Source organism: Mizuhopecten yessoensis, unplaced genomic scaffold (assembly GCF_002113885.1).
Source record: "Mizuhopecten yessoensis strain PY_sf001 unplaced genomic scaffold, ASM211388v2 scaffold5859, whole genome shotgun sequence".
Lineage (NCBI taxonomy): Eukaryota > Metazoa > Mollusca > Bivalvia > Pectinida > Pectinidae > Mizuhopecten > Mizuhopecten yessoensis.
In genome coordinates this window covers 133,247-157,307 of record NW_018406259.1, presented here as the reverse complement: position 1 = coordinate 157,307, position 24,061 = coordinate 133,247, and the positions used below count along the sequence as shown (strand labels likewise).

Here is a 24,061-nt window from a genome sequence, read left to right as displayed (position 1 = left end):
GGCCTCAAACAGTACAGAATTGTTACCACACAGTAATGACATGTCTTAGGGCCTCAAACAGTACAGAATTGTTACCACACAGTAATGACATGTCTTAGGGCCTCAAACAGTACAGAATTGTTACCACACAGTAATGACATGTCTTAGGGCCTCAAACAGTACAGAATTGTTACCACACAGTAATGACATGTCTTAGGGTCTCAAACAAGACAGATTTGTAGCATGAGGTAACCTCTACATTACACTGTAACAGGAGGTATTCTCTACATTACACTGTAACATGAGGTATTCTCTACATTATACTGTAACATGAGGTATTCTCTACATAACACTGTTATTCATGAGATAACTTCTACATAACACTGTAATTCATGAGATAACTTCTACATAACACTGTAATTCATGAGACAACTTCTACATTACAATGTAATTCATGAGATAACTTCTACATAACACTGTAATTCATGAGACAACTTCTGCATTACAATGTAATTCATGAGACAACTTCTTCATTACAATGTAATTCATGAGATAAATTCTACATAACACTGTAACTCATGAGATAACTTCTACATTACGTTGTAATTCATGAGATAGTCTCTGCATTACACTGTAATTCATGAGATAACTTCTACATAACCCTGTAATTCATGAGACAACTTCTTCATTACAATGTAATTCATGAGACAACTTCTACATTACACTGTAATTCATAAGATAACTTCTCCATAACACTGTAATTCATGAGATAGTCTCTGCATTACACTGTAATTCATGAGGTATTCTCTACATTATACTGTAACATGAGGTATTCTCTACATTATACTGAAACATAAGGTATTCTCTACATAACTCTGTTATTCATGAGATAACTTCTACATAACACTGTAGCATGAGATAACTTCTACATAACACTGTAACATGAGATAACTTCTACATAACACTGTAACATGAGAGAACTTCTATATTACACTGTAATTCATGAGATAGTCTCTACATTACACTGTAATTCATAAGATAACTTCTACATAACACTGTAATTCATGAGATAACCCCTATATTAACCCACTGACATTAATACCCAATACCTTTCTCATCTATCAATTTTAATGGATGCTCAGTTTGGTCTTGATTAGCAAATAACAAATGTGTCAGAGAAATAATTCTTTTGTAATCAACTGACTGAACAGGAGGAATTATTACCGCAGTCTAACTTTCCCCTTCTTTGACTTTTGTAATGAGGGTAGGTTTATTATGACAGTCAATATCAGTGCACAGCCTACCATATATACAGTATAAAGTAATAATATCAGTACACATCCTACAATATATACAGTATACAGTAATTATAGGGGAATAATATCAGTACACAGCCTACCATATATACAGTATAAAGTAATTATAGGGGAATAATATCAGTATACAGCCTACCATATATACAGTATAAAGTAATTATAGGGGAATAATATCAGTACACAGCCTACCATATATACAGTATAAAGTAATTATAGGGGAATAATAAAGATTTTACATGCAAAAGCAAATTTTTCACTGTGACTGTTTCCTGCCATAACAGTATACTGGACATTGAAACCATATTAAAAATCTAGTGTTTTAAGTACATGTTATAAAGTGATTTAAGGTAAACAAGTGTTTTCCTCCAATGCCAGTTTACTGGTCATAGTGGTGTTTTTTAGCTACAAAATCTGCATTATTTTTAATTTAAACATTTCTGACCAATGTAAAACAAGTTCAAGATTACAACTTGCCAGCTTTATAATGCGGTTTTGGATGATATTTTATTTGACTATTTAAATTTTATGCTTCAAATTGATCTTTGAAATCACTTAAATTATATCTTATGAAAATGACTATTTCTATATATAACATTGTATTATATGATGTAATTATTCACTACACCCTCTATATCAATTTCTTCAAAGTGTTAAATTAAGACAGAAAAAGATAACAACAGTTACTGTAAAAGTTTCAACTCAGTTCTAATTTCAGCTTTTTACTGCTGAATGACAGAGAAAACTTAAGTGAAAAATATCACACATACAAGTGAATACAGCATTCTGCATTTTTTTTAAAAACTGAGCCAGGGAAAGGAGGAAAATATTGTAGCTTTATATTATGTATCTAGAAAGACGGTTTTGGACTTTTGAGGGATTATATGATACAGTTTATCTCGCAAATGTGGCAACAATAATATATCAAGGCTGAACCAGTGTCAGTATCAAAGTGTCCAAGCTCTTGTATTTAACCATTTACCATAATGGTAATTCTCTTGGCTTCATTTGTTTTAGATACATACCTAGAGCCAACAGGGAGAATGTGAGCTGTTCGTATTGGATTGGGAGTGACACTGGCGGTTCTCTCCAAATACCCAATCCTTCCTGGTACCCCTGGTCGTGGGTTCGAACCAACAATCTCCAGGTGCAACATGATAGTGAGTGCTTCCTTACTGTTAAAGCTTTCTCACTACCATGGGGATCCAAATCGGCACTAACTTCCAGAAACAGGTGGTATATATCCAAACATTGCACTCACACACCAAACCATTCTTCATATATCACATTTTGAAAATATAGTATAAAAAAATAAGACAGAATTAAGTTACATAGGTATAGCATGCAGTAGGTGGTTTTCCATGATTAGGACTGTAAACACACAAACACACAGCAGTACAGTGCTACAACAATAATCCACTGGAACAGACCTGTTAACGTCCTTTCACAAAATCTGTCAAACCTTAATCCCGAAACAATAAATCCACACATACAGCCAACAGCTTGATTCTAAACCAAAACTTTAAAAATTGAGTCCTTGTCAAGCCATTGTTATTTCATGTTCTTAGCCACAGTTTCTCTAGATTCCAATCAATGTTAGTGGCCCTCATACGCACTTGTTCACTTCTGTATTAGTATTGAATTTAAATTTTATCATCATTCCAAACATCAGGTTTTTTCAAAACTGTATATATATATACTTATATATATGTGTTACAGTTATTCTTCAAAACCAAATGAACTCTCCACTGACTAGTCATTCTTATCTGGGTATACTGCTGATCAGCCTGTGACACTAACAGAAGTGGGGTGCTGTCAGTGAGGTGTGCAGTGCTCCTGTCAGTAGGTTCAGGTGGATACCTTCCACTGTGTATACCAGCGATCCATTTGTGCAGGCGGGTGGCCCAGTGTTTCCTTGTGGAATTTACATAATTACCTATACAGGTTTCCAGCGAGTATCGTAAGTGTGAGGTGACATTGACAGTGCGGCAGTGCCACACTTTCCCTGCCAGACCTACTATATATCTCTGATCTCCAGCACACGGCTTACCCAGCAATTGATCTGGTCCGTAAGGTGTTTACACACTGTTGGATACCTACACCTGTAACCAGTCACTCCAGCACTGCCAATACCTATATACCCTGAAATGTTGATTTATCTATTGCAGCTCTTTGTATGTATACACTCTCAACCCCCAAAGGAGCACCAATAAATCTTCACAAGTCTTATCTTTTCTTCAAACATTTTCCTGTGTAAAAAACAACATTTTACACCACTTTCCACTTCACGTCAGAACATGACTCCTTGTCCTCTGTTTCAAAACGTTTGCATATGGCTTCAGAGTAAGTTAGGACTGCCATGGAGAAGTATTGGTATCATTCTGTATCAGAAGGGGTTGCGTCGTATAACGATACTTGGTAAAAGTCACCAACAATCGGGCAGAATATTCCAGTATATCAAGCATTGAGGTTTCAGTCAGGGAAGTTTTCATTCAAAGCATCACACTATGTTTCCATTCACATGTATATTAAAATGCCACTCCTGATGCTAAAAGGGCAAAGGTAATATAGCATTGCCTGCTTTCAGATGTGACTGTCATTCACTAAACATCTCATGCATTTTGATCATGTAAGAAAGGTCTTAAATCCATTTTACATGAATTGATGGATATGCTCAATGTGAATTCACTTAAAATGGTGGGACAAAAGAGAGGTGATCCATTAAAACAGCCTGATTATGCCAGGTGGTTGGACCTGCATAGCTGGGTACTTGGGCAGCAGTTCATCTCCCGCTGTTCATGCCATTATAATAATCTGTACCCAAGTCACAGCTAACATATCTTTACCCAAGTCACAGCTTATACACATCTACCCAAGTCACAGCTAACATATCTTTACCCAAGTCACAGCTAACATATCTCTACCCAAGTCACAGCTTATACACCTCTACCCAAGTCACAGCTTATACACCTCTACCCAAGTCACAGCTAACATATCTTTACCGAAGTCACAGCTAACATATCTCTACCCAAGTCACAGCTTACATACCTCTACCCAAGTCACAGCTAACATATCTTTACCGAAGTCACAGCTTACATACCTCTACCCATACAGGGTGTTACATACCTCTACTCAAGTCATAGCTTATACACCTCTACCCAAGTCACAGCTAACATATCTCTACCCAAGTCACAGCTTACATACCTCTACCCAAGTCACAGCTAACATATCTTGACCTAAGTCACAGCTTACATACCTCTACCCAAGTCACAGCTTACATACCTCTACCCAAGTCACAGCTTACATACCTCTACCCAAGTCACAGCTTATACACCTCTACCCAAGTCACAGATTATATACCTCTACCTAAGTCACAGCTTATATACCTCTACCCAAGTCACAGCTTATATACCTCTACCCAAGTCACAACTTACATGCCTCTATCCAAGTCAGAGCTTACATACCTCTATCCAAGTCACAGCTTAGTCCCTACCCAAGTCACACTTATCATTTCTTCAGCCAAGTGTAGGCTAGGAGTTTTAGTCAAGTCACAGCTAAAAGTTTTCAGTTATCTTTTCAAGTCATGTTTTTCATTTCTTAACCAAAGTCACAACTTACAGTTTTCTACCCAAGTCACAGCTTTGTGTGATGTAACAGATCTTTAGCAAGTCACAAACACAAGATAAGTAATAAAAGATTGCTGCAATGTCATGTGACTTTGTGTTTACACAATGTGACTTTGAAGCAGGTCTTGGTTAGTTTGTACCATCAAGTAACCTGGCTTTGGTGAGTTTGTGCCATCATGTGAACAGAGCTTGGTGAGTTTGTGCCATCATGTGAACAGAGCTTGGTGAGTTTGTGCCATCATGTGAACAGAGCTTGGTGAGTTTGTGCCATCATGTGAACAGAGCTTGGTGAGTTTGTGCCATCATGTGAACAGAGCTTGGTGAGTTTGTGCCATCATGTGAACAGAGCTTGGTGAGTTTGTGCCATCATGTGAACAGAGCTTGGTGAGTTTGTGCCATCATGTGAACAGAGCTTGGTGAGTTTGTGCCATCATGTGAACAGAGCTTGGTGAGTTTGTGCCATCATGTGAACAGAGCTTGGTGAGTTTGTGCCATCATGTGAACAGAGCTTGGTGAGTTTGTGCCATCATGTGAACAGAGCTTGGTGAGTTTGTGCCATCATGTGAACAGAGCTTGGTGAGTTTGTGCCATCATGTGAACAGAGCTTGGTGAGTTTGTGCCATCATGTGAACAGAGCTTGGTGAGTTTGTGCCATCATGTGAACAGAGCTTGGTGAGTTTGTGCCATCATGTGAACAGAGCTTGGTGAGTTTGTGCCATCATGTGAACAGAGCTTGGTGAGTTTGTGCCATCATGTGAACAGAGCTTGGTGAGTTTGTGCCATCATGTGAACAGAGCTTGGTGAGTTTGTGCCATCATGTGAACAGAGCTTGGTGAGTTTGTGCCATCATGTGAACAGAGCTTGGTGAGTTTGTGCCATCATGTGAACAGAGCTTGGTGAGTTTGTGCCATCATGTGAACAGAGCTTGGTGAGTTTGTGCCATCATGTGAACAGAGCTTGGTGAGTTTGTGCCATCATGTGAACAGAGCTTGGTGAGTTTGTGCCATCATGTGAACAGAGCTTGGTGAGTTTGTGCCATCATGTGAACAGAGCTTGGTGAGTTTGTGCCATCATGTGAACAGAGCTTGGTGAGTTTGTGCCATCATGTGAACAGAGCTTGGTGAGTTTGTGCCATCATGTGAACAGAGCTTGGTGAGTTTGTGCCATCATGTGAACAGAGCTTGGTGAGTTTGTGCCATCATGTGAACAGAGCTTGGTGAGTTTGTGCCATCATGTGAACAGAGCTTGGTGAGTTTGTGCCATCATGTGAACAGAGCTTGGTGAGTTTGTGCCATCATGTGAACAGAGCTTGGTGAGTTTGTGCCATCATGTGAACAGAGCTTGGTGAGTTTGTGCCATCATGTGAACAGAGCTTGGTGAGTTTGTGCCATCATGTGAACAGAGCTTGGTGAGTTTGTGCCATCATGTGAACAGAGCTTGGTGAGTTTGTGCCATCATGTGAACAGAGCTTGGTGAGTTTGTGCCATCATGTGAACAGAGCTTGGTGAGTTTGTGCCATCATGTGAACAGAGCTTGGTGAGTTTGTGCCATCATGTGAACAGAGCTTGGTGAGTTTGTGCCATCATGTGAACAGAGCTTGGTGAGTTTGTGCCATCATGTGAACAGAGCTTGGTGAGTTTGTGCCATCATGTGAACAGAGCTTGGTGAGTTTGTGCCATCATGTGAACAGAGCTTGGTGAGTTTGTGCCATCATGTGAACAGAGCTTGGTGAGTTTGTGCCATCATGTGAACAGAGCTTGGTGAGTTTGTACCATCATGTGAACAGAGCTTGGTGAGTTTGTACCATCATGTGAACAGAGCTTGGTGAGTTTGTACCATTAAATGACCAGTTTTCAGTGCATTTAAACCATCATGTGAACAGAGCTTGGTGTCTTTGTTCAGGACAACAGTACTGTACTGTGGTTGGTGAGTACCATCAATACAACCTTTAATACCTGCTTGATAGAAATAAATGGCTTTTTGATGTTGTTTATAGATCATTACCCCTTTTAAAGCTCTGGAAAAATAGAATTCAGAACCCAAGCAATGGGTATCATGTTTGTATTGGATCTTGATCATCTTACTGCCTAAATATTGAACATTTCCAATCACGAGGTGTACAGTACTGTAAACTTAGTCAATATCTATCTACACACTCCAGCAATTTATCCAAAATGAATAATCTTAGAGGAAATTATAAATATCAAAATGAATACATCAATCAGAAGTGATGAGATCATTTCAGTAGCTAGTACCTTTTTCATTCTTGATACCTATTGTGTTGCCATGACTTGACATCACTTATTAGATATATTAGTCACAGCCAGCTATGGTCTGTTTCATTGACACAGACACAATAAACCTACTTGTTCCTTGCAATATGTACAGATGGATATACATGTCTCTTTCTCTCCTAAGGACAGACCTACTTGTCCTTTCTTACCAACTCCCAAGGACAGACATACTTGTCCTTTCTTACCCACTCCTAAGGACAGACCTACTTGTCCTTTCTTACCCACTCCCAAGGACAGACCTACTTGTCCTTTCTTACCCACTCCCAAGGACAGACCTACTTGTCCTTTCTTACCCACTCCCAAGGACAGACCTACTTGTCCTTTCTTACCCACTCCCAAGGACAGACATATTTGTCCTTTCCTACCCACTCCCAAGGACAGACCTGTTTGTCCTTTCCTACCCTCTCCCAAGGACAGACATATTTGTCCTTTCCTACCCACTCCCAAGGTCAGACCTGTTTCTCCTTTCCTTTCCACTCTCAAGGACAGACCTGTTTGTCCTTTCCTACCCACTCTCAAGGACAGATCTGTTTGTCCTTTCCTACCCACTTCCAAGGACAGACATATTTGTTCTTTCCTATCCACTCACAAGGACAGACCTGTTTATCCTTTCCAACCCACTCTTAATGTCAGACCTGTTTGTCCTTTCCTACCCACTCACAAGGGCAGACCTGTTTGTCCTTTCCTACCCACTCACAAAGTCAGACCTGTTTGTCCTTTCCTACCCACTCCCAAGGTCAAAAATCGGCTTGTTTCTAGCTACTCACCCTAGACAGACACTGATCAGGATATGTGGGAAAGGAAGGCATCACACAACAATGGCTTTGTTAGAAGGCAAGTAAACAGCCAACACCTAATAATTATACATTATAGTACAAGGGCAATTGTCCTATCCATTACAAGTCACCTTTATCTGAGAGGAACACCATAGCATAATGAAGTTTAAAGGGAATGTGTTGGAAAACTCCTGGGTGGCGTAAGACTTACAAGGTATATGATCAAGTTTGTCTCGTGGTCTAACCAATCAAACAAAATTACGATTCTCTACAGACTATGTAACACGTCTCTTTACAATAATGATTTACTTGGTAATATAAGAATGAGTTTTACTGACATTAAATGAATAGGAACAATATGTAAATACATTTCTATATCATAATCAGAAATTGATGTGATTTCATCAAATAAAACCAATCTTTAAAAAGTTTTTTTTTTTTTGCATTTCCAATACCATTCTTTTATTTTATGGTTTTGATATCAGAGCATCAACCTTTTTGTGAAAAATGACAATAAAAATGGGACCTTTTTTCGATACATCATTCGGTGGCCCACTCAGTATATAAAACAGTTGGATTTTGAGAAGTGTTGTATACAAAAATACATGAATGGTGATTATAAATCATAAGTCTGTCCATAATATTAAACCATAGATTTGTTATATACACAGATGCCATTGTTTACAAATGCAGAACAGAATCCGCTAAGTTACCACAAAGAAGAAGCCTACACAGATGTAGGTCACTGTACAGAACTACACAATGACAAGATACTGCTACATTACCATAATGTGGTCTGGAATCCTGCAGCAACACAATACCGCTTCTTCTTACTTCATAAACTATACATACTGTACATCAACTTCTATTTCATATCAAAGAGATTTATTCATTTTCGTTCCATCAATAATTCAGTTTGCAGTAATATATGGGATAAGTTTCTTATAGTATAAATGCATAGAAAGATTGGCTACCCTGATATTACACAAAATCAATATACTGAAACATGGTGAAAATGACAAAAGCAAGTCACAGACCTAGACCTGGCAACTAACAATAAAGTAAAATCCCTTTGGTCCTTTAAGGCAACTTGTTCAAATGGTATCAATGAAACCTATATGTATGTTTGTAACATAACTCCATAACTGTCAATCGGACGCCATCATCTCCATACTCGTCCCCGAACAGTACTCTAAACAATGAACCAATACTGTGTTCATTCCATAATAACCACACATGACAACCACTGCAATCTGATAACACTAACACATGACAACCACTGTAATCTGATAACACTGACACATGACAACCACTGTAATCTGATAACACTGACACATGACAACCACTGTAATCTGATAACACTGACACATGACAACCACTGCAATTGTTTATTTCATCAGTACTCAATGCAAAACAATTGATAACACTGAAACGTGACAGCCACTGCATGACAACCACTTTAATCTGATAACATTGCTACATGACAACCACTTTAATCTGATAACACTGCTACATGACAATCACTGTAATCTGGTAACACTGATACATGACAACCACTTTAATCTGATAACACTGATACATGACAATCACTGTAATCTGATAACACTGATACATGACAATCACTGTAATCTGGTAACACTGATACATGACAATCACTTTAATCTGATAACACTGATACATGACAATCACTGTAATCTGATAACACTGATACATGACAATCACTGTAATCTGATAACACTGATACATGACAATCACTGTAATCTGGTAACACTGATACATGACAATCACTTTAATCTGATAACACTGATACATGACAATCACTGTAATCTGATAACACTGATACATGACAATCACTGTAATCTGGTAACACTGATACATGACAATCACTTTAATCTGATAACACTGATACATGACAATCACTGTAATCTGATAACACTGATACATGACAATCACTGTAATCTGGTAACACTGATACATGACAATCACTTTAATCTGATAACACTGATACATGACAATCACTGTAATCTGGTAACACTGATACATGACAATCACTTTAATCTGGTAACACTGATACATGACAATCACTGTAATCTGGTAACACTGATACATGACAATCACTGTAATCTGGTAACACTGATACATGACAATCACTGTACTCTCTCATTCCATCAGTACTCAACAAATGTTGTCTCTCATTCACTGCCGTTTTTAACCACTGTCATCTGAAAACACTGATAAAACCATGCACTGTTACCTCTCATTCAATTAATTTGCAATCTATGACAACCACTGTTGTCTGTCATTCCATCAGAACTCAATACAGGACAGCCATTGACATTGTTGACATTATCAGTACTAAATACATGACAACCACTGTCATCATTGGTGCCATGACAACCACTGTCATCATTGGTGTCATGACCACCTGTGTTATATCCATCTGTACCCTATATATGTTAAACTGCTGTCAATTCCCTGATTCCATCAGTAACTAATATATATGACAACCAATACTATTGCAATCTGGTGAGCTATACAATTTCACCACAACTTATCTGTCACACAATATATATTCTATAAACGCAATGCAACATTCTTGAACGATGACAATGATAGCTTGTAGAAAACATGAAGTCTTCATATAACACAATGTCAGTTAAATTAGACACACAATGGATTTTCATTGTATGTGCTCATACAATAAAGAATAAGAATGGTATGGGTATAAATGATTTTCGGGCTACAATAGACAAACAACTGCACTAAATCAACAGCAATGTATATGTATGCATATTAAGCCAACTCTCTAGACTAATTACATTTAAATAGCACTACCATTAGTCCCTATTCCAGTGCACAGCTCAAAGGAAGCACTAACATGGTATGGGCACAACCACACTAACAAAAAGCTTTGTGTTTTGAATGTACCAGATAACCACATAAAGAGTGGGTAATGAGCTATGAAGATCATTAGCGGAACTTGATCATTGGCTTTGGTATTTATAACAATAACATCTACACGAGCTCTCTGCAAGTCATGAAACATAAACAGATCACCAGCAATGATAATTATAGAGACTGATCAAGCGTGTCTATTTTTCTGGGTTTATACTTGGAGACCTTTGACGATCTACACCAAAGTCATCAAGGTTATTCACTGTTTTTGACCTTTTGGAGATCTAAATAAATACACAGACATTCTGACTGATATGTTAGGTAAAAGAACAATGAGATACATGTCAACGACTAACGGAATACATCACAGACCTGTACACCATTGGTATACACAACATAAGTAAAATAGCTGACAGGCCGACATATCAAGCTCAACATGCTTACTGGCTGTATTGTAGCTCTCCGATTCCAATCTAAGGGACTCAACCTCTTAACAGATTGTATACAAAATTCATTATAAACTCAGTACACTAGGGTAATATATCTATAAATGTTCTTTTTTGCATGATTTACATGATGACAGTATATTTTCATAATACAAATGTACCAGCATATTATATCAATGTTTCTAATAAAATCTAGAAAAAAAAATCAAACAATGAGTATTTCAACTGAGTTATTTCAATTCAATTTCAGTGCAATATATTCAAAAACACAATGCGTAAATTCAAAATAACACAAAATCATATGAAGTGTTCAAAATATCACACTAATGAAAGAGATCAGTCTACACTCTGATCATAATAATATTGAAATAATATTATTTTAGATATAAAATGAGAATATCCTTTTCAAACACTGCTTAAAATGCAGAAATCTTGTAATTGTCCAAATTTCCTAGGATTTTACCATAATTTATTTATACCGTAATAGGTGGGTTGTATGTCTCTTACCGAAAATAACTTTTTTCTATTTCTTACTGAATTTCTGAAATCTTAAATTATCTACATTTACAAAGTACAGCAAATAAACTATTCAACTAATCCAGTAGACTAGCAAACAAACATTGTAACTCTTAGTGCGTAACCCTGCCAAACTTCCACTGTTTACAATGTCTGAATCACTTAATTTCTACATTGACGTAAGGTCCAATCAGAAAACTTTTATCATGTAAAATGTTACATCAGTTACCAGTATAAGAAGTATTCTAACTAAGTAGACTGTGCTTTGCACTCATGAAAAAATATCAATATTCTGCCACACTCGTGATGTATACATGGTATCCAATGGGAAACAACTAAATATACTCTATATCTTTTTGGAAGAAAATATCAAAGACCCACCAAGACAAGAAAACCTAAATTATTGGAATGACATTTTATCAGCGACATACCAGCAATGTTATATAGCATAAGTGGCCTATTACTGAATCTGTTGTCATTCCAGAGAAGTGAACTTATGTGAACACAAAACAACTTTAAACATAACTCCAACTTCCAGTGATTTGTAGTATTAAAATATGTAGACCCAGAAACTTTTGTTATTTGTCATGCAAAAAACAATTCATTTACAGGTTAATATTTCACTGACAAAATATGTAGCTTTACTTGCAAATAATGCCAAACAATGTGCTTCTTCTGTAACCTAAATATCCCTGTTGATTTGATATCATTACCAGGCATTACAACTTAATCTAGGTACAACGTTGTGTGATCAAGCTGTTCTAAATGCTGGAAGGTGTCCAAACACACATGACAGAGGATCAGCATTGCGTAACAATCAAGTACATTTCGTCACTGGTGTATTACCACTACACCTAATTATTAGGACTTAGCATTGTTTGACATATTTAACTTTGTACCTACTTACATACTAGTCCTGTAATATGAAATTGTGCACCTCTGTGACCAGACAGGTTTCTGATGGGAATATTAAGAGGTTATTTTTAATACAAACGAGATATTTGTAGATCAATGAAAGGTTTTAATTTTAAAATTGCTTAAACCTCAACAGGGGAGTGCAATTTCATATTTGGAATTACTAGGGTTGGGATAGCCCAAGGGTATATCACTCTCACATTGACATTACAGGGTGGGGATAAAACCCCAACGAATACCTCTCTTACAATGATACTTCAGGGTCGGGATAAATTGCCCCAAGGAATACCTCTCATTGATATTGACATTACAGGGTGAGGATAGCCCCAGGCAATATCACTCTCACACTTACATTACAGGGTGAGGATAGCCCCAGGCAATATCATTCTCACACTTACATTACAGGGTGGGGATAGCCCCAGGCAATATCACTCTCACACTTAAAAACAGGGTGAGGATAGCCCCAGGCAATATCACTCTCACACTTACATGGTTGGGATAGCCCCACGCAATATCACTATTACACTTACATTACAGAGTGGAGATAGCCCCAAGCAATATCACTCTCACACTTACATTACAGGGTGGGGATAGCCCCAAGCAATATCACTCTTACTTACATGACAGGGTGGGGATAGCCCCAAGCAATATCACTCTCACATTGACATTACAGGGTGGGGATAGCCCCAGGCAATATCACTCTCACTTACATTACAGGGTGGGGATAGCCCCACGCAATATCACTCTCACACTTACATTACAGGGTGGGGATAGCCCCACGCAATATCACTCTCACACTTACGTTACAGGGTGGGGATAGCCCTAAGCAATATCACTCTCACATTGACATTACAGGGTGGGGAAAGCCCCAGGCAATATCACTCTCACTTACATTACAGGGTAGGGATAGCCCCAAGCAATATCACTCTCACACTGACATTACAGGGTGGGGATAGCCCCAGGGAATACCTCTTTTACATTGACATTTCAGGGGGTGGATATCCCAGAAATTTCTCTCTCACATTGACATTACAGGGTGGGGATAGTCCCAGGCAAAATCACTCTCACACTTACATTACAGGGTGGGGATAGTCCCAGGCAATATCACTCTCACACTTACATTACAGGGTAGGGATAGACCAAGGCAATATCACTCTCACACTTACATTACAGGGTGGGGATAGTCCCAGGCAATATCACTCTCACATTGACATTACAGGGTAGGAATAGCCCCAGGCAATATCACTCTCACACTTACATTACAGGGTGGGGATAGCCCCAGGCAATATCACTCTCACTTACATTACAGGGTGGGGATAGTCCCAGGCAATATCACTCTTGCATTGACATTACAGGGCGGGGATAGCCCCAAGCAATATCACTCTCACACTTACATTACAGGGTGGGGATAGTCCGAGGCAATATCACTCTCACATTGACATTACAGGGTGGGGATAGTCCGAGGCAATATCACTCTCACATTGACATTACAGGGTGGGGATAGCCCCAGGCAATATCACTCTCACATTACAGGGTGGGGATAGTCACAGGCAATATCACTCTCGCACTTACATTACAGGGTGGGGATAGTCCCAGGCAATATCACTCTCACTCTTACATTACAGGGTGAGGATAGCCCCAGGCAATATCCCTATCACACTTACATTACAGGGTGGGGATAGCCCTAGGCAATATCACTCTCACACTTACATTACAGGGGGGGGATAGTCCCAGGGAATACCTCTTTTACATTGACATTTCAGGGTGTGGATATCCCAGAAATTTCTCTCTCACATTGACATTACAGGGTGGGGATAGCCCCAGGCAATATCACTCTCACACTTACATTACAGGGTGGGGATAGTCCCAGGCAATATCACTCTTACACTTACATTACAGGGTGGGGATAGTCCCAGGGAATACCTCTTTTACATTGACATTTCAGGGTGTGGATATCCCAGAAATTTCTCTCTCACATTGACATTACAGGGTGGAATAGCCCCAGAGAATATCTCTCTTATAGTGATATTACAGGATGGGGATTATGCTCCAAGAATATCCCAAAAAATCTAATGCTAACGGACTGTAGCTTCAAGAACACTAACATTTCAATCTTATTTCAACCACAATCAGCAATCAGTTTGTTTACAGACAAAACCACAACATTTTACCACATACGTCTCTTAGTAATGTCAATTTCAACAAACAAGAGTTAACATGAACAGAAGTATGTATAGCAAACTAAAGCCTTTGCAAAGTACATCTCAAGCAAGCAGTTACATCCTGAAAAAAGACAAACATTTATTTAAGATTTTTAAGTGAGTTACTTTTGAACAGCAAGCAAGCTTTGAATCACTTGAGCAATCAATATCAAGTAAGTCATCCAAGGTAACTGTGTTCAATAGCCACGGCCAACATATTTGTCAAAATATTTAGCAACTTGCCATCAGTGAATGAGTATTGAAAACAACAGACCCAAAGAGCCTGTACCACTCACCTTTTATTCAATGTTGTTGACAAATACATCTCACATCTGTGACCTTTAAAGTGGGTCAAGGTTAAAATTGTTTAGAACAAACGTGATAGCAAGCAAACTAATGTTATACAGTTGAGGCTAAATAACATTACTCTACAGCATATACCTTAATGATCCTTGCTAGAAGATTTTAATTTACTGGTACTTTAAGCATACTTCCTTCAAATTAAATCAAGATAATTTGAACAAAGTTGATAGCCCTTCATCTTAAGCAAGCTACAGCCACATTATCATGAACCAATGCTGTTTGGTTATTCAGAAGACATTGTTTAGAAAGAAATCAACAGATTGGCCCCCAGTGTCATTGATATGTCAAGGTCATTCATACTGTACAAAGTTGAATAGTACATCATACCAGCATGCTACAGGCTAACTATCATGACCCTAGGCTTCATGGTTAATAAGAAGTTGTTTAAAGAGCAAGGTGTCTCAAAGGAATATTGGAATCTGCCATTCTAAGACCTTTTAAAATAAGTAACTGACCTATTGGCTAGAATAGTAGCTTGTAAACAAAAGAGATCTATTTTGATGATTTTTTAAGTTGAATGTGCACAACTATGGACAAATGGAAATAGACGTTTGAAATTTCAGCATGATACTTCCAGTACTTTTTAAATATCTGCAATAGCATTTTTTACTGCTGTAATCTAAGACGGCCATCAGGCAGCCATTCAGTTATATCAATATATGATTAGATTAAAAACCGAATGAACATGTATCGTACTGCTAATGACAAGAGGGAACCTTTTTGTGAAATTGGATAAAAATCCCACAAGTGATTTAATTCAACCATCAAAACTCAAGACAGCCACCTGGTTGCAATATTGTTCTTGCAATAGAGTTTCAAAAATGAACTGCCACAATTTCAGACCAACAGGAACCTACCCTTCAAATCTAATAAAGGTCTGTATGTATTTCTTTTAAGGAAATGGCGACAACAAAAATTGTACAGTAAATTGTATTTCAGAATGATATTTTTTCAATGCATTGCAATACATCTCCATACTAGTATTTAAACCATGGACAGCTGGTGACCGAAGGGTTGTGTGTTCTGAGTCCTGGCACGGCACTGTGTTGTATCTTTGAGCAAGATACTTTACTCCGCTTGTTCCAGTCTACTCAGCTGTAAATAAGTATGTGGTTGGGCAGCGCTAGAATTGTTGAATGCTAGCTGTTAGCGCCAAAATGACAGCTCCGGCTGTATGCTCCCCAGGGAGTTGAGAAAGATATTGGCTGGTTGCAAAGGCCCTATAACCACGGATAATAATTTGTGAACCGCTTTGGGACGACCTACAAACTGGGTTGTGATAAAGCGATATATAAGAACCTCAAATTATTATTATTATCATTATTACGACACCCTTAACATGTGTTGGCTTCTTTTTAAAATTGTGTTTATGTTTATTCTTGTATTGGATTTCACCAACTATTAAGTACAGTTAAAATACTGGGGATAGGTTAAGTCAGACACTTGTGATACAGGCTGACTGGCGGGTATAATTCCACTGCGCCCAGTAGTCAGATGTTATTATCATAGGTTAAGTCAGACACTTGTGATACAGGCTGACTGGCGGGTATAATTTCACTGCGCCCAGTAGTCAGATGTTATTATCATAGGTTAAGTCAGACACTTGTGATACAGGCTGACTGGCGGGTATAATTTCACTGCGCCCAGTAGTCAGATGTTATTATCATAGGTTAAGTCAGACACTTGTGATACAGGCTGACTGGCGGGTATAATTTCACTGCGCCCAGTAGTCAGATGTTATTATCATAGGTTAAGTCAGACACTTGTGATACAGGCTGACTGGCGGGTATAATTTCACTGCGCCCAGTAGTCAGATGTTATTATCATAGGTTAAGTCAGACACTTGTGAAGCTGTGATACAAGCTGACTGGCGGGTATAATTCCACTGCACCCAGTAGTCAGATTTTATTTTTCTATATTTACTATGAAAGCATAGGTAGTGCATTTAACACTATTTCTAACCTGTAAGGTGTTACTTAAACCTTGTTAATATTAATAACTTTTACTTAAAATAAAAAATAAAACCTCTAGCATGTCTAGTAGTGTCAGATCTTATTTTGGAGTGATCTCCCCTGGATGAGTATCATGTCATTTGTCCAAGATTATTTCTACCATGGATTTTCTCTTCAATTGTATTCAGTTCAGGTTTTCCTTTCATTTCACCAGTGTCCAGCGAAATGAGACAACTTATGTTGCTATTAATTATAAATTAAACATAAAAAGATTGTTTTGGGGAGCTTCTCTAATTTTATAACAATACCAAGGGTTTAATTGTTTTTCATTAACTTATTGTTTGTTTCATTATATTTAAAACATCTCGCACTACACTACACTTGACTACAGTAAATTAATTAAAAATCTTATTCATTTCCAGATTGGGAAACGGATAAATTACATGCCTCAATTTGAGAAACCAATGAAATGTTTTAGGGTAACAGGAAAAATAAGGTCAGTCAGGAAATTGAAAATACACCTATATATTTATTTAGCCTCAGTATGATCATGGCCAATAGAATCTACAAACAATTTTCCTACAATAGCCATCAATATTTTTTTACAAATCTGTCTTCCCCAAAACTTTAACAGATTGGAACTGTAGTCTTTACAGTGCAAATGTGTCAATTTTGTCATCAATTTAGCACTATGAATCCATCTCCAGAACATTTAACATTCAGTGTTTATCTCCCTGAAACCTGACTATCTATTAGGGGGCTTTTCCTGTATAATTTCAGATACAGATATAATTATAAGTAAATACTTGCAGATTCACAAAGTGAGCTAGCAAAGTAACACATACAATCCTGTATACATATTTAATAAAACTGTCACGAAAAAAGACAAAACCAACCAGATTCTACAATAGTGTTGGATTAATTCATGGGTTGAGGGGAATACAAGTTTGTGGCAGACCGGAAGCAATCGATTTTGGGACAGAAATTGCAGGAAAAAGCTGACGCACATTAAGATGACTTTTATCAGAAGGACTGAAGCCGGGCTGGCCGAAATCTGTCAATCTTACATGTAAATTCATAAAAGGCCTGTCACACTTACATGTTTAAGCATTGCATTCATGAGACCTTGATGTTCTTGGCAGTTGTATAAAACCTAGTCAGAATGTAGGATTTAATGTAAAATGTTCATGTGCCATAGTAAGTAGAACCATGGCATCGTACAAATAGTTGAGCCAAAGCTGTGTGATTGACATTCAGTCTTTACCTTTTCAAGAGACCATGTGCTTCCATCTCTACCTTAAGTTGGGTCATTGTGAACCTCACAAGTGTCAGTGAAAAAATGACTCTAAGCAGCTGAAAAGACCATTGCTACCTTCACTTGCATGATATATTATTGCTCATTTCGTACCAGGGACTGGAGGAAAACCTAAGTGGAACTAGCTGGGAACTTGTTACATGTAGTATGGACTCGATAGGCATGATGACATTGCACTGTGGATGTGTGTAAGAGGAGAGGAAAAATGCACAGCCAGACCGGGTTCGAACCTGGGACCTTCCGAAACTCTAGACGGATGCTCTACCAATTGAGCTATCTGGTCGCCGACGATTGACCCAGTCCAGTTCCGCTACATTCCTCCCTCGCATTGTACATATATGTACAATGTTCTCTATCATAGTATATGTAGCAGAACTGGACTGGGTCGATTGTTGGTGACAAGGTAGCTCAATTGGTAGAGCATCCGTTTAGAGTTCGAAGGGTCCCTGGTTTGAATCAAAGTTTGCATGCATGGCCATGTATTTCTTTATTTTTTCCTGTTATAAGAATGGTGAGCTTGTCAGGATAACCTGGGTTGTAAATAGTGATGTCTTCGGAATTTATACAGCTATGAATGACATGGCCAGTTTACAAATGTCATAATGGTAGCATTTGGTATACAGTCTATCAGTTTCAAATTTAAATATGTCTAGTTCCACTACATGTGGACCAATTGTGAATGGACTCAAATAAGAATGGTGCAATAGTGGTACAGACCTCATGGGGATTGCAATAACAACAAATTGAGGTCAGCATTGGCACTGGTTCAGAACAGCATAGACATAGAAGATGCAGAGGAGTCATCATGCCTCAATAATTACATTATTCCTGTCTGCCTTTTAGTTGTAAATATACATCTAGGCTATTTCACATTTTAGTCAGTACACAAAACTCTTGACATTTCAAATTGTTTTGAACAGACCAAAACAAATGTGGTGTTCAAGGATGTTCATGTGTGTCCCTATCAAGTTCCAAACAAGCATCAGTGAGGCTTCATGAATGCAAGGCAAGAATGGGTTGTGTTGGCAGACCCATTAGGCTTACTTTTGAAAGAATCTGAATGCAATAACAGATTTCAGGTTCAGAACACAAGATTTTCTTTTATCTAAAATGAATGGAAAGTAATAATATTGTCAATGAAAAATTATGGATTAATTAAATGACCAATGTATCCTTCAGGGTACACTTTTTAAATAAGTCACTAGGTGTTCTTAGCTACTCAGAGGCCTTTTTGCAATATGTAGGTCAATGTAATTCCTATGAATTATTAGGGGTTTTTAACAACAACACCATTCACTTCCCAACATAAGATACAACAGCTTCTATCACATAAGTCAATAATTATTGTTTAAACTTCCTGCTATTATGTATCATTCGTGACACTGCCTCAAGCTGGTACATATGCACTTTTCAGTTTTTTGACAGGTGCGTATAATAACAGTGAATGATTGTTAGTCAACTTACATTTCTAAAGGTACTGGTTTCCTGACATATCTTCCTGTCATCATCATATTCGATTTCTGTCATATGTTACTGCCCTGCACAAGGTCATATCAATGTGATGTTTGCACATCTTCATCAAATTCTGAAATGACAGTGACAATATTTCGATGACAGGTGTAATCTAGAATAACTTTACGCTTTGCAGTAAATAAACAACATTGTTTTACGATCATGACAATATGAACAATAAAAGAAATATCAGAATAAGAAGGGGAAATCCCACAAAAAAGTACCTATTTTCGTCATGTAAGCAGGTATTTCTGTTTTTCGTAACACATTATTGAACTGTCATTCTCAATGTTGGCGACATCCAAACAAACAAAATGGCGGTATTTTTTATCCCAGAATTCCCCAAACTTATCCTCTGCTCATGCGTACAAGGTGCGACCGCATAGATCATTGAAAATATCCCGGTTTCAGGAAACGTTGCTTAGTTACTATGTAAACTTAATCGAAGCACGTGTTTCTTGTTGTGTAAAATCCTATTTCTCAGTTTTCGTAATTTCATATTTTCATTGTGATTAGTGAGGTAACTAAAAGAAATTAACTCGAAAACAAGAAAGCATTCTCCTTTTCGTGTTTTTACATGAAGGATGTTAAACTTTTTTTCTTATATGTTTTTTTGGTAAAAGGAGTTAATGTCATAGTAGAAAATGCAAAATTTGTGCTATGATCGGTCAAAGATACCAATTTAACACAACATGTGATTTTAGGTGATTTTTGGGGTTTTGACCATTTGCAGAACAAATTCATACAATTTCTTCCAAGTGTGTTATCAGATATGTATGTATATTTGTAGAATAGAAGAAAATATTTTTTTCTTTTAAATTATGAAAGTAAAATTTCTTAATCTTATTCTTTTAACTCAGAAAGCCGATTTAAGTTACCCCTACCCCCTATTTTTTACCATTTCTTTTACAGATTAAACGCTTGATATAAAAAGTTCTGGTATTTAACTTTTTTTAATATTTAATGATTTAAATGAAAATGTGTTTCTCTTTCTAAAACATCTACAAAAATGGGGAGTCAGTGTGCTTCTTTTTTTGTCCCATTATCATTTGTGTTATTTTTTACTTTTTTCGGGGTCAAAAATCAAAAGTGTTTCAGTTACACTAAATACGTAAAAAAAATATCAATAATGTATAATTTTCCAGTTTGTTGCATATTATTTTTATCATATTGAACATTATAAAGTTGTACAGCAAAATTGAACCTGCTACAATTAAAAATGGCGACACAATGACAATTTCAGTGAAGTTTTGGCCTTTTTTGAAGCACAAGAAATGCACATTAATACACATTTTCAAAATGGCCACCGAATTGGTAATTTTTTTAAATTCTTGTAAAAAAAGTTCTACAAACAACAGGCATCTAGTTTTTTTGACATATTTTTCAGATGCGTGTTTGCTAATAAACTTGATCACAATTTGTCAAATATTAAAAAAAACACCATTACAACAGATCAAAACGAGACTTGAACGTGTTTGAAACATCAGAAGAGTACATCCTTAAGGTGGCAGTACCAAAATCGGATCAGTACCAGGCCAAATCGGATCACTTTTTGATGCGGACAATCTAGATATTTTAAATCATATACAGTTTTGACTATAAAAAATCACGCTTCGTTTACATTGCGTCTATGATATTTGGACAATAACCATCGATGGATGTCTGAAAAAATGTGTAAACTAGATTAAGAGGCATCGCAACAATCTCTATCGAGATTTCCAATGATGGAGGATTAATGTGATTTCTGTGATAGACAGCTGCCAATGTAAACTGACCAAAAATAAAATATATAAATATAATGGCCGGAATGTATCAAAGTTGACACCACTGACTGGACCTTGAGGGGTAAATATATAGTAGTATATATCAGCGTAGTTATACATATATATAAAAAAAAATGATAATTAAAAAATGCTAAAATTATAACTAAATTCAGTTTTTCCTTTAGCTTACTTATGATTATGATCGTCAAAAGTACAATTTATACTTTCAATAATTAAAATTGCAAGTTTAGCAGTTTTGAAAAATTGCAATTTGGACCTTAAACATATCTATAAAACGTATATCATGTTTTAATAACTTATGTAACGTATCTGTTGGACTAGCTCCCCGGTTCCGACCACCATAACAGTGGTATAAAAGTTGTAAAAAATGTCTCCGCCATCCTATATTGTTATACTGATTGCCTGCAGCAGAGAGGCGGTGCCCAGCAGTTGAAATAAAAGGAAAAGCCAAATCCCTGATCAGTATAGTTGGTAAAATAATTTGATCTGGAAACGGGAAATGGAAAATGAATATATAAACGAAGATTGGAAAATGAATATATAAACGAAGATTGTTACCCAAACACAACCCCTTTTTTGCAGGGGGGGGGGGGGGGGGGGTTATCTAAATCCATACTCCTGCAGTATTGTAATCTTTTTATGGTAATTTTACTGTAACAGATCTATTAATCAAGGGGACTCGGCAGTAATTAGTAACCGAAGTGTATTCGTCTCTTCATGCCTAACAATTGTATGGTTATAGCGTGGGGATCTCAACTAGTTCCATGTAATGACGAAGGGAGAAGGTCCCCAGACAGGGGTGGGACTCGGTTCCAACGCAAGTCTAGTAGCATGGGAATGCGACTAGAGGATGGGGATCCAACTGTTTCCATGTTATGACCCAGATGGTGAGGAAGTCCAGGGGGTGGGGACAAAACAAGGGCCAGCTTTTGCAGGCCCGCTGCATGTTGGTAAAGGCAACTAATGTGGGAACCCACTGCAAAAGTGTGTCTTTACTTTTGCGCCCTCTAAGCGACTACAATAAATAACAACCTTTGGTATCTTAGTATTTTCTCTCTATACGTCCAACTTAACTTTTTTGTTTTATATCGCCTTGTTTGCAGTACCCCACTTTTGGTCTTAGGGTTGAACATTTGCCAAAGTGAGGAAGGCAATGGGTTCTGTAATTTTTGACTTGAATCTCATGTCTCGAAATCCTATATCCATAGATGGGTTCCTTACTACACAAGATTTAATTCATGATCCGCATAACCCGTGGAGTGGTTTTCTTTAATTGTTTTGCACATCCATTCTGATATCCTGTTGCATTGCCAGCTCCGTCGTACTGGTGTCGAACACAATGTTTGATCCAGTGTAAGTTGGCTTTGTGCATTCTAAAGGGTGTGATTTCATATAGCCTGTGTAGCATTCAATGTACTGTACCAGTCTTTCTGCGGGCTGACCGCCCCAGATCTAACTTTCCTCGTACGATATGCAATCTTTTGAGTAGCTCAATTTGCTTCAACTCATTTGAACTCGGTGCCGTCATTTGTTTCTTCTTATTTAAATGAACTTTTACACAATTTAGGATATATGTAGTTTTGTGCTATTTGATATATATGATGCCTTCCTATTCCAACTTTCCAAGTGGTTCTGTAGAATCAATCCGAACCTCAGTTACAGCGGTCTTTACAGTTATGTTTGCCTTGATGAGCGTCATTGGTCAAAGGTCAATGTCAATGTTAGGATTAATGTGTTTTTTTTTTAGCAAAATAGCTTGTAATAGATTGCTTCACACATATTCTTGCCTTCGGCATACCTTTTATTTTCCAGTTTCCAGTCCCCGAGAGCTCGCGAAGGAAAACATTATCAATTTAAGGATGAAAGAGTTGCTTCCCTTCTAACGAAAAGTATTTTTTTTTTTAATTTGATAAAAAGAAATCATCTTTAAATTTTTTCATACTAAATATAATATGCGATATAAAATGATAGCACCAAATAAAATTCTATCGACCAGGGATGTGTACACATCCCTGTATCGACATAACAAAAAAAAATGAAAAATTAAATCGCCCAACGTGGGGCTCGAACCCACGACCCCGAGATTAAGAGTCTCGTGCTCTACCGACTGAGCTAGCCGGGCACATACTATCTTAACGACCTTTCCTTTTTTATATTTGTAAACTTATTAAGAA

General features: G+C 37.4%; 1 protein-coding gene and 1 non-coding gene across 4 annotated transcripts in view; both read right to left on the bottom strand.

Annotated features, from left to right (window-relative positions):
• LOC110451170 (protein FAM149B1-like) overlaps positions 1–20,425 on the bottom strand; it is a 76,971-nt gene extending 56,546 nt beyond the window's left edge. Inside the window, exons 1-2 of one of the 3 annotated variants that reach the window (XM_021499039.1) lie at positions 20,328–20,425; positions 20,056–20,176 (exon numbers count right to left, since the gene is read on the bottom strand). In XM_021499039.1, the coding sequence (XP_021354714.1) occupies positions 20,056–20,102 (47 nt within the window). In that variant the 5' untranslated portion in view covers positions 20,103–20,176; positions 20,328–20,425. Of the gene's footprint in view, positions 1–2,317; positions 3,635–15,257; positions 15,292–20,055; positions 20,177–20,327 lie in introns of those variants that run through there. The other 2 variants (XM_021499040.1, XM_021499038.1) reach the window with 2 other exon arrangements.
• Positions 20,426–23,936: 3,511 nt separating this feature from the next.
• On the bottom strand, positions 23,937–24,009 carry Trnak-cuu. The gene has a single exon. It is a non-coding gene; the product is annotated as a tRNA-Lys (tRNA).
• Positions 24,010–24,061: the final 52 nt, after the last annotated feature.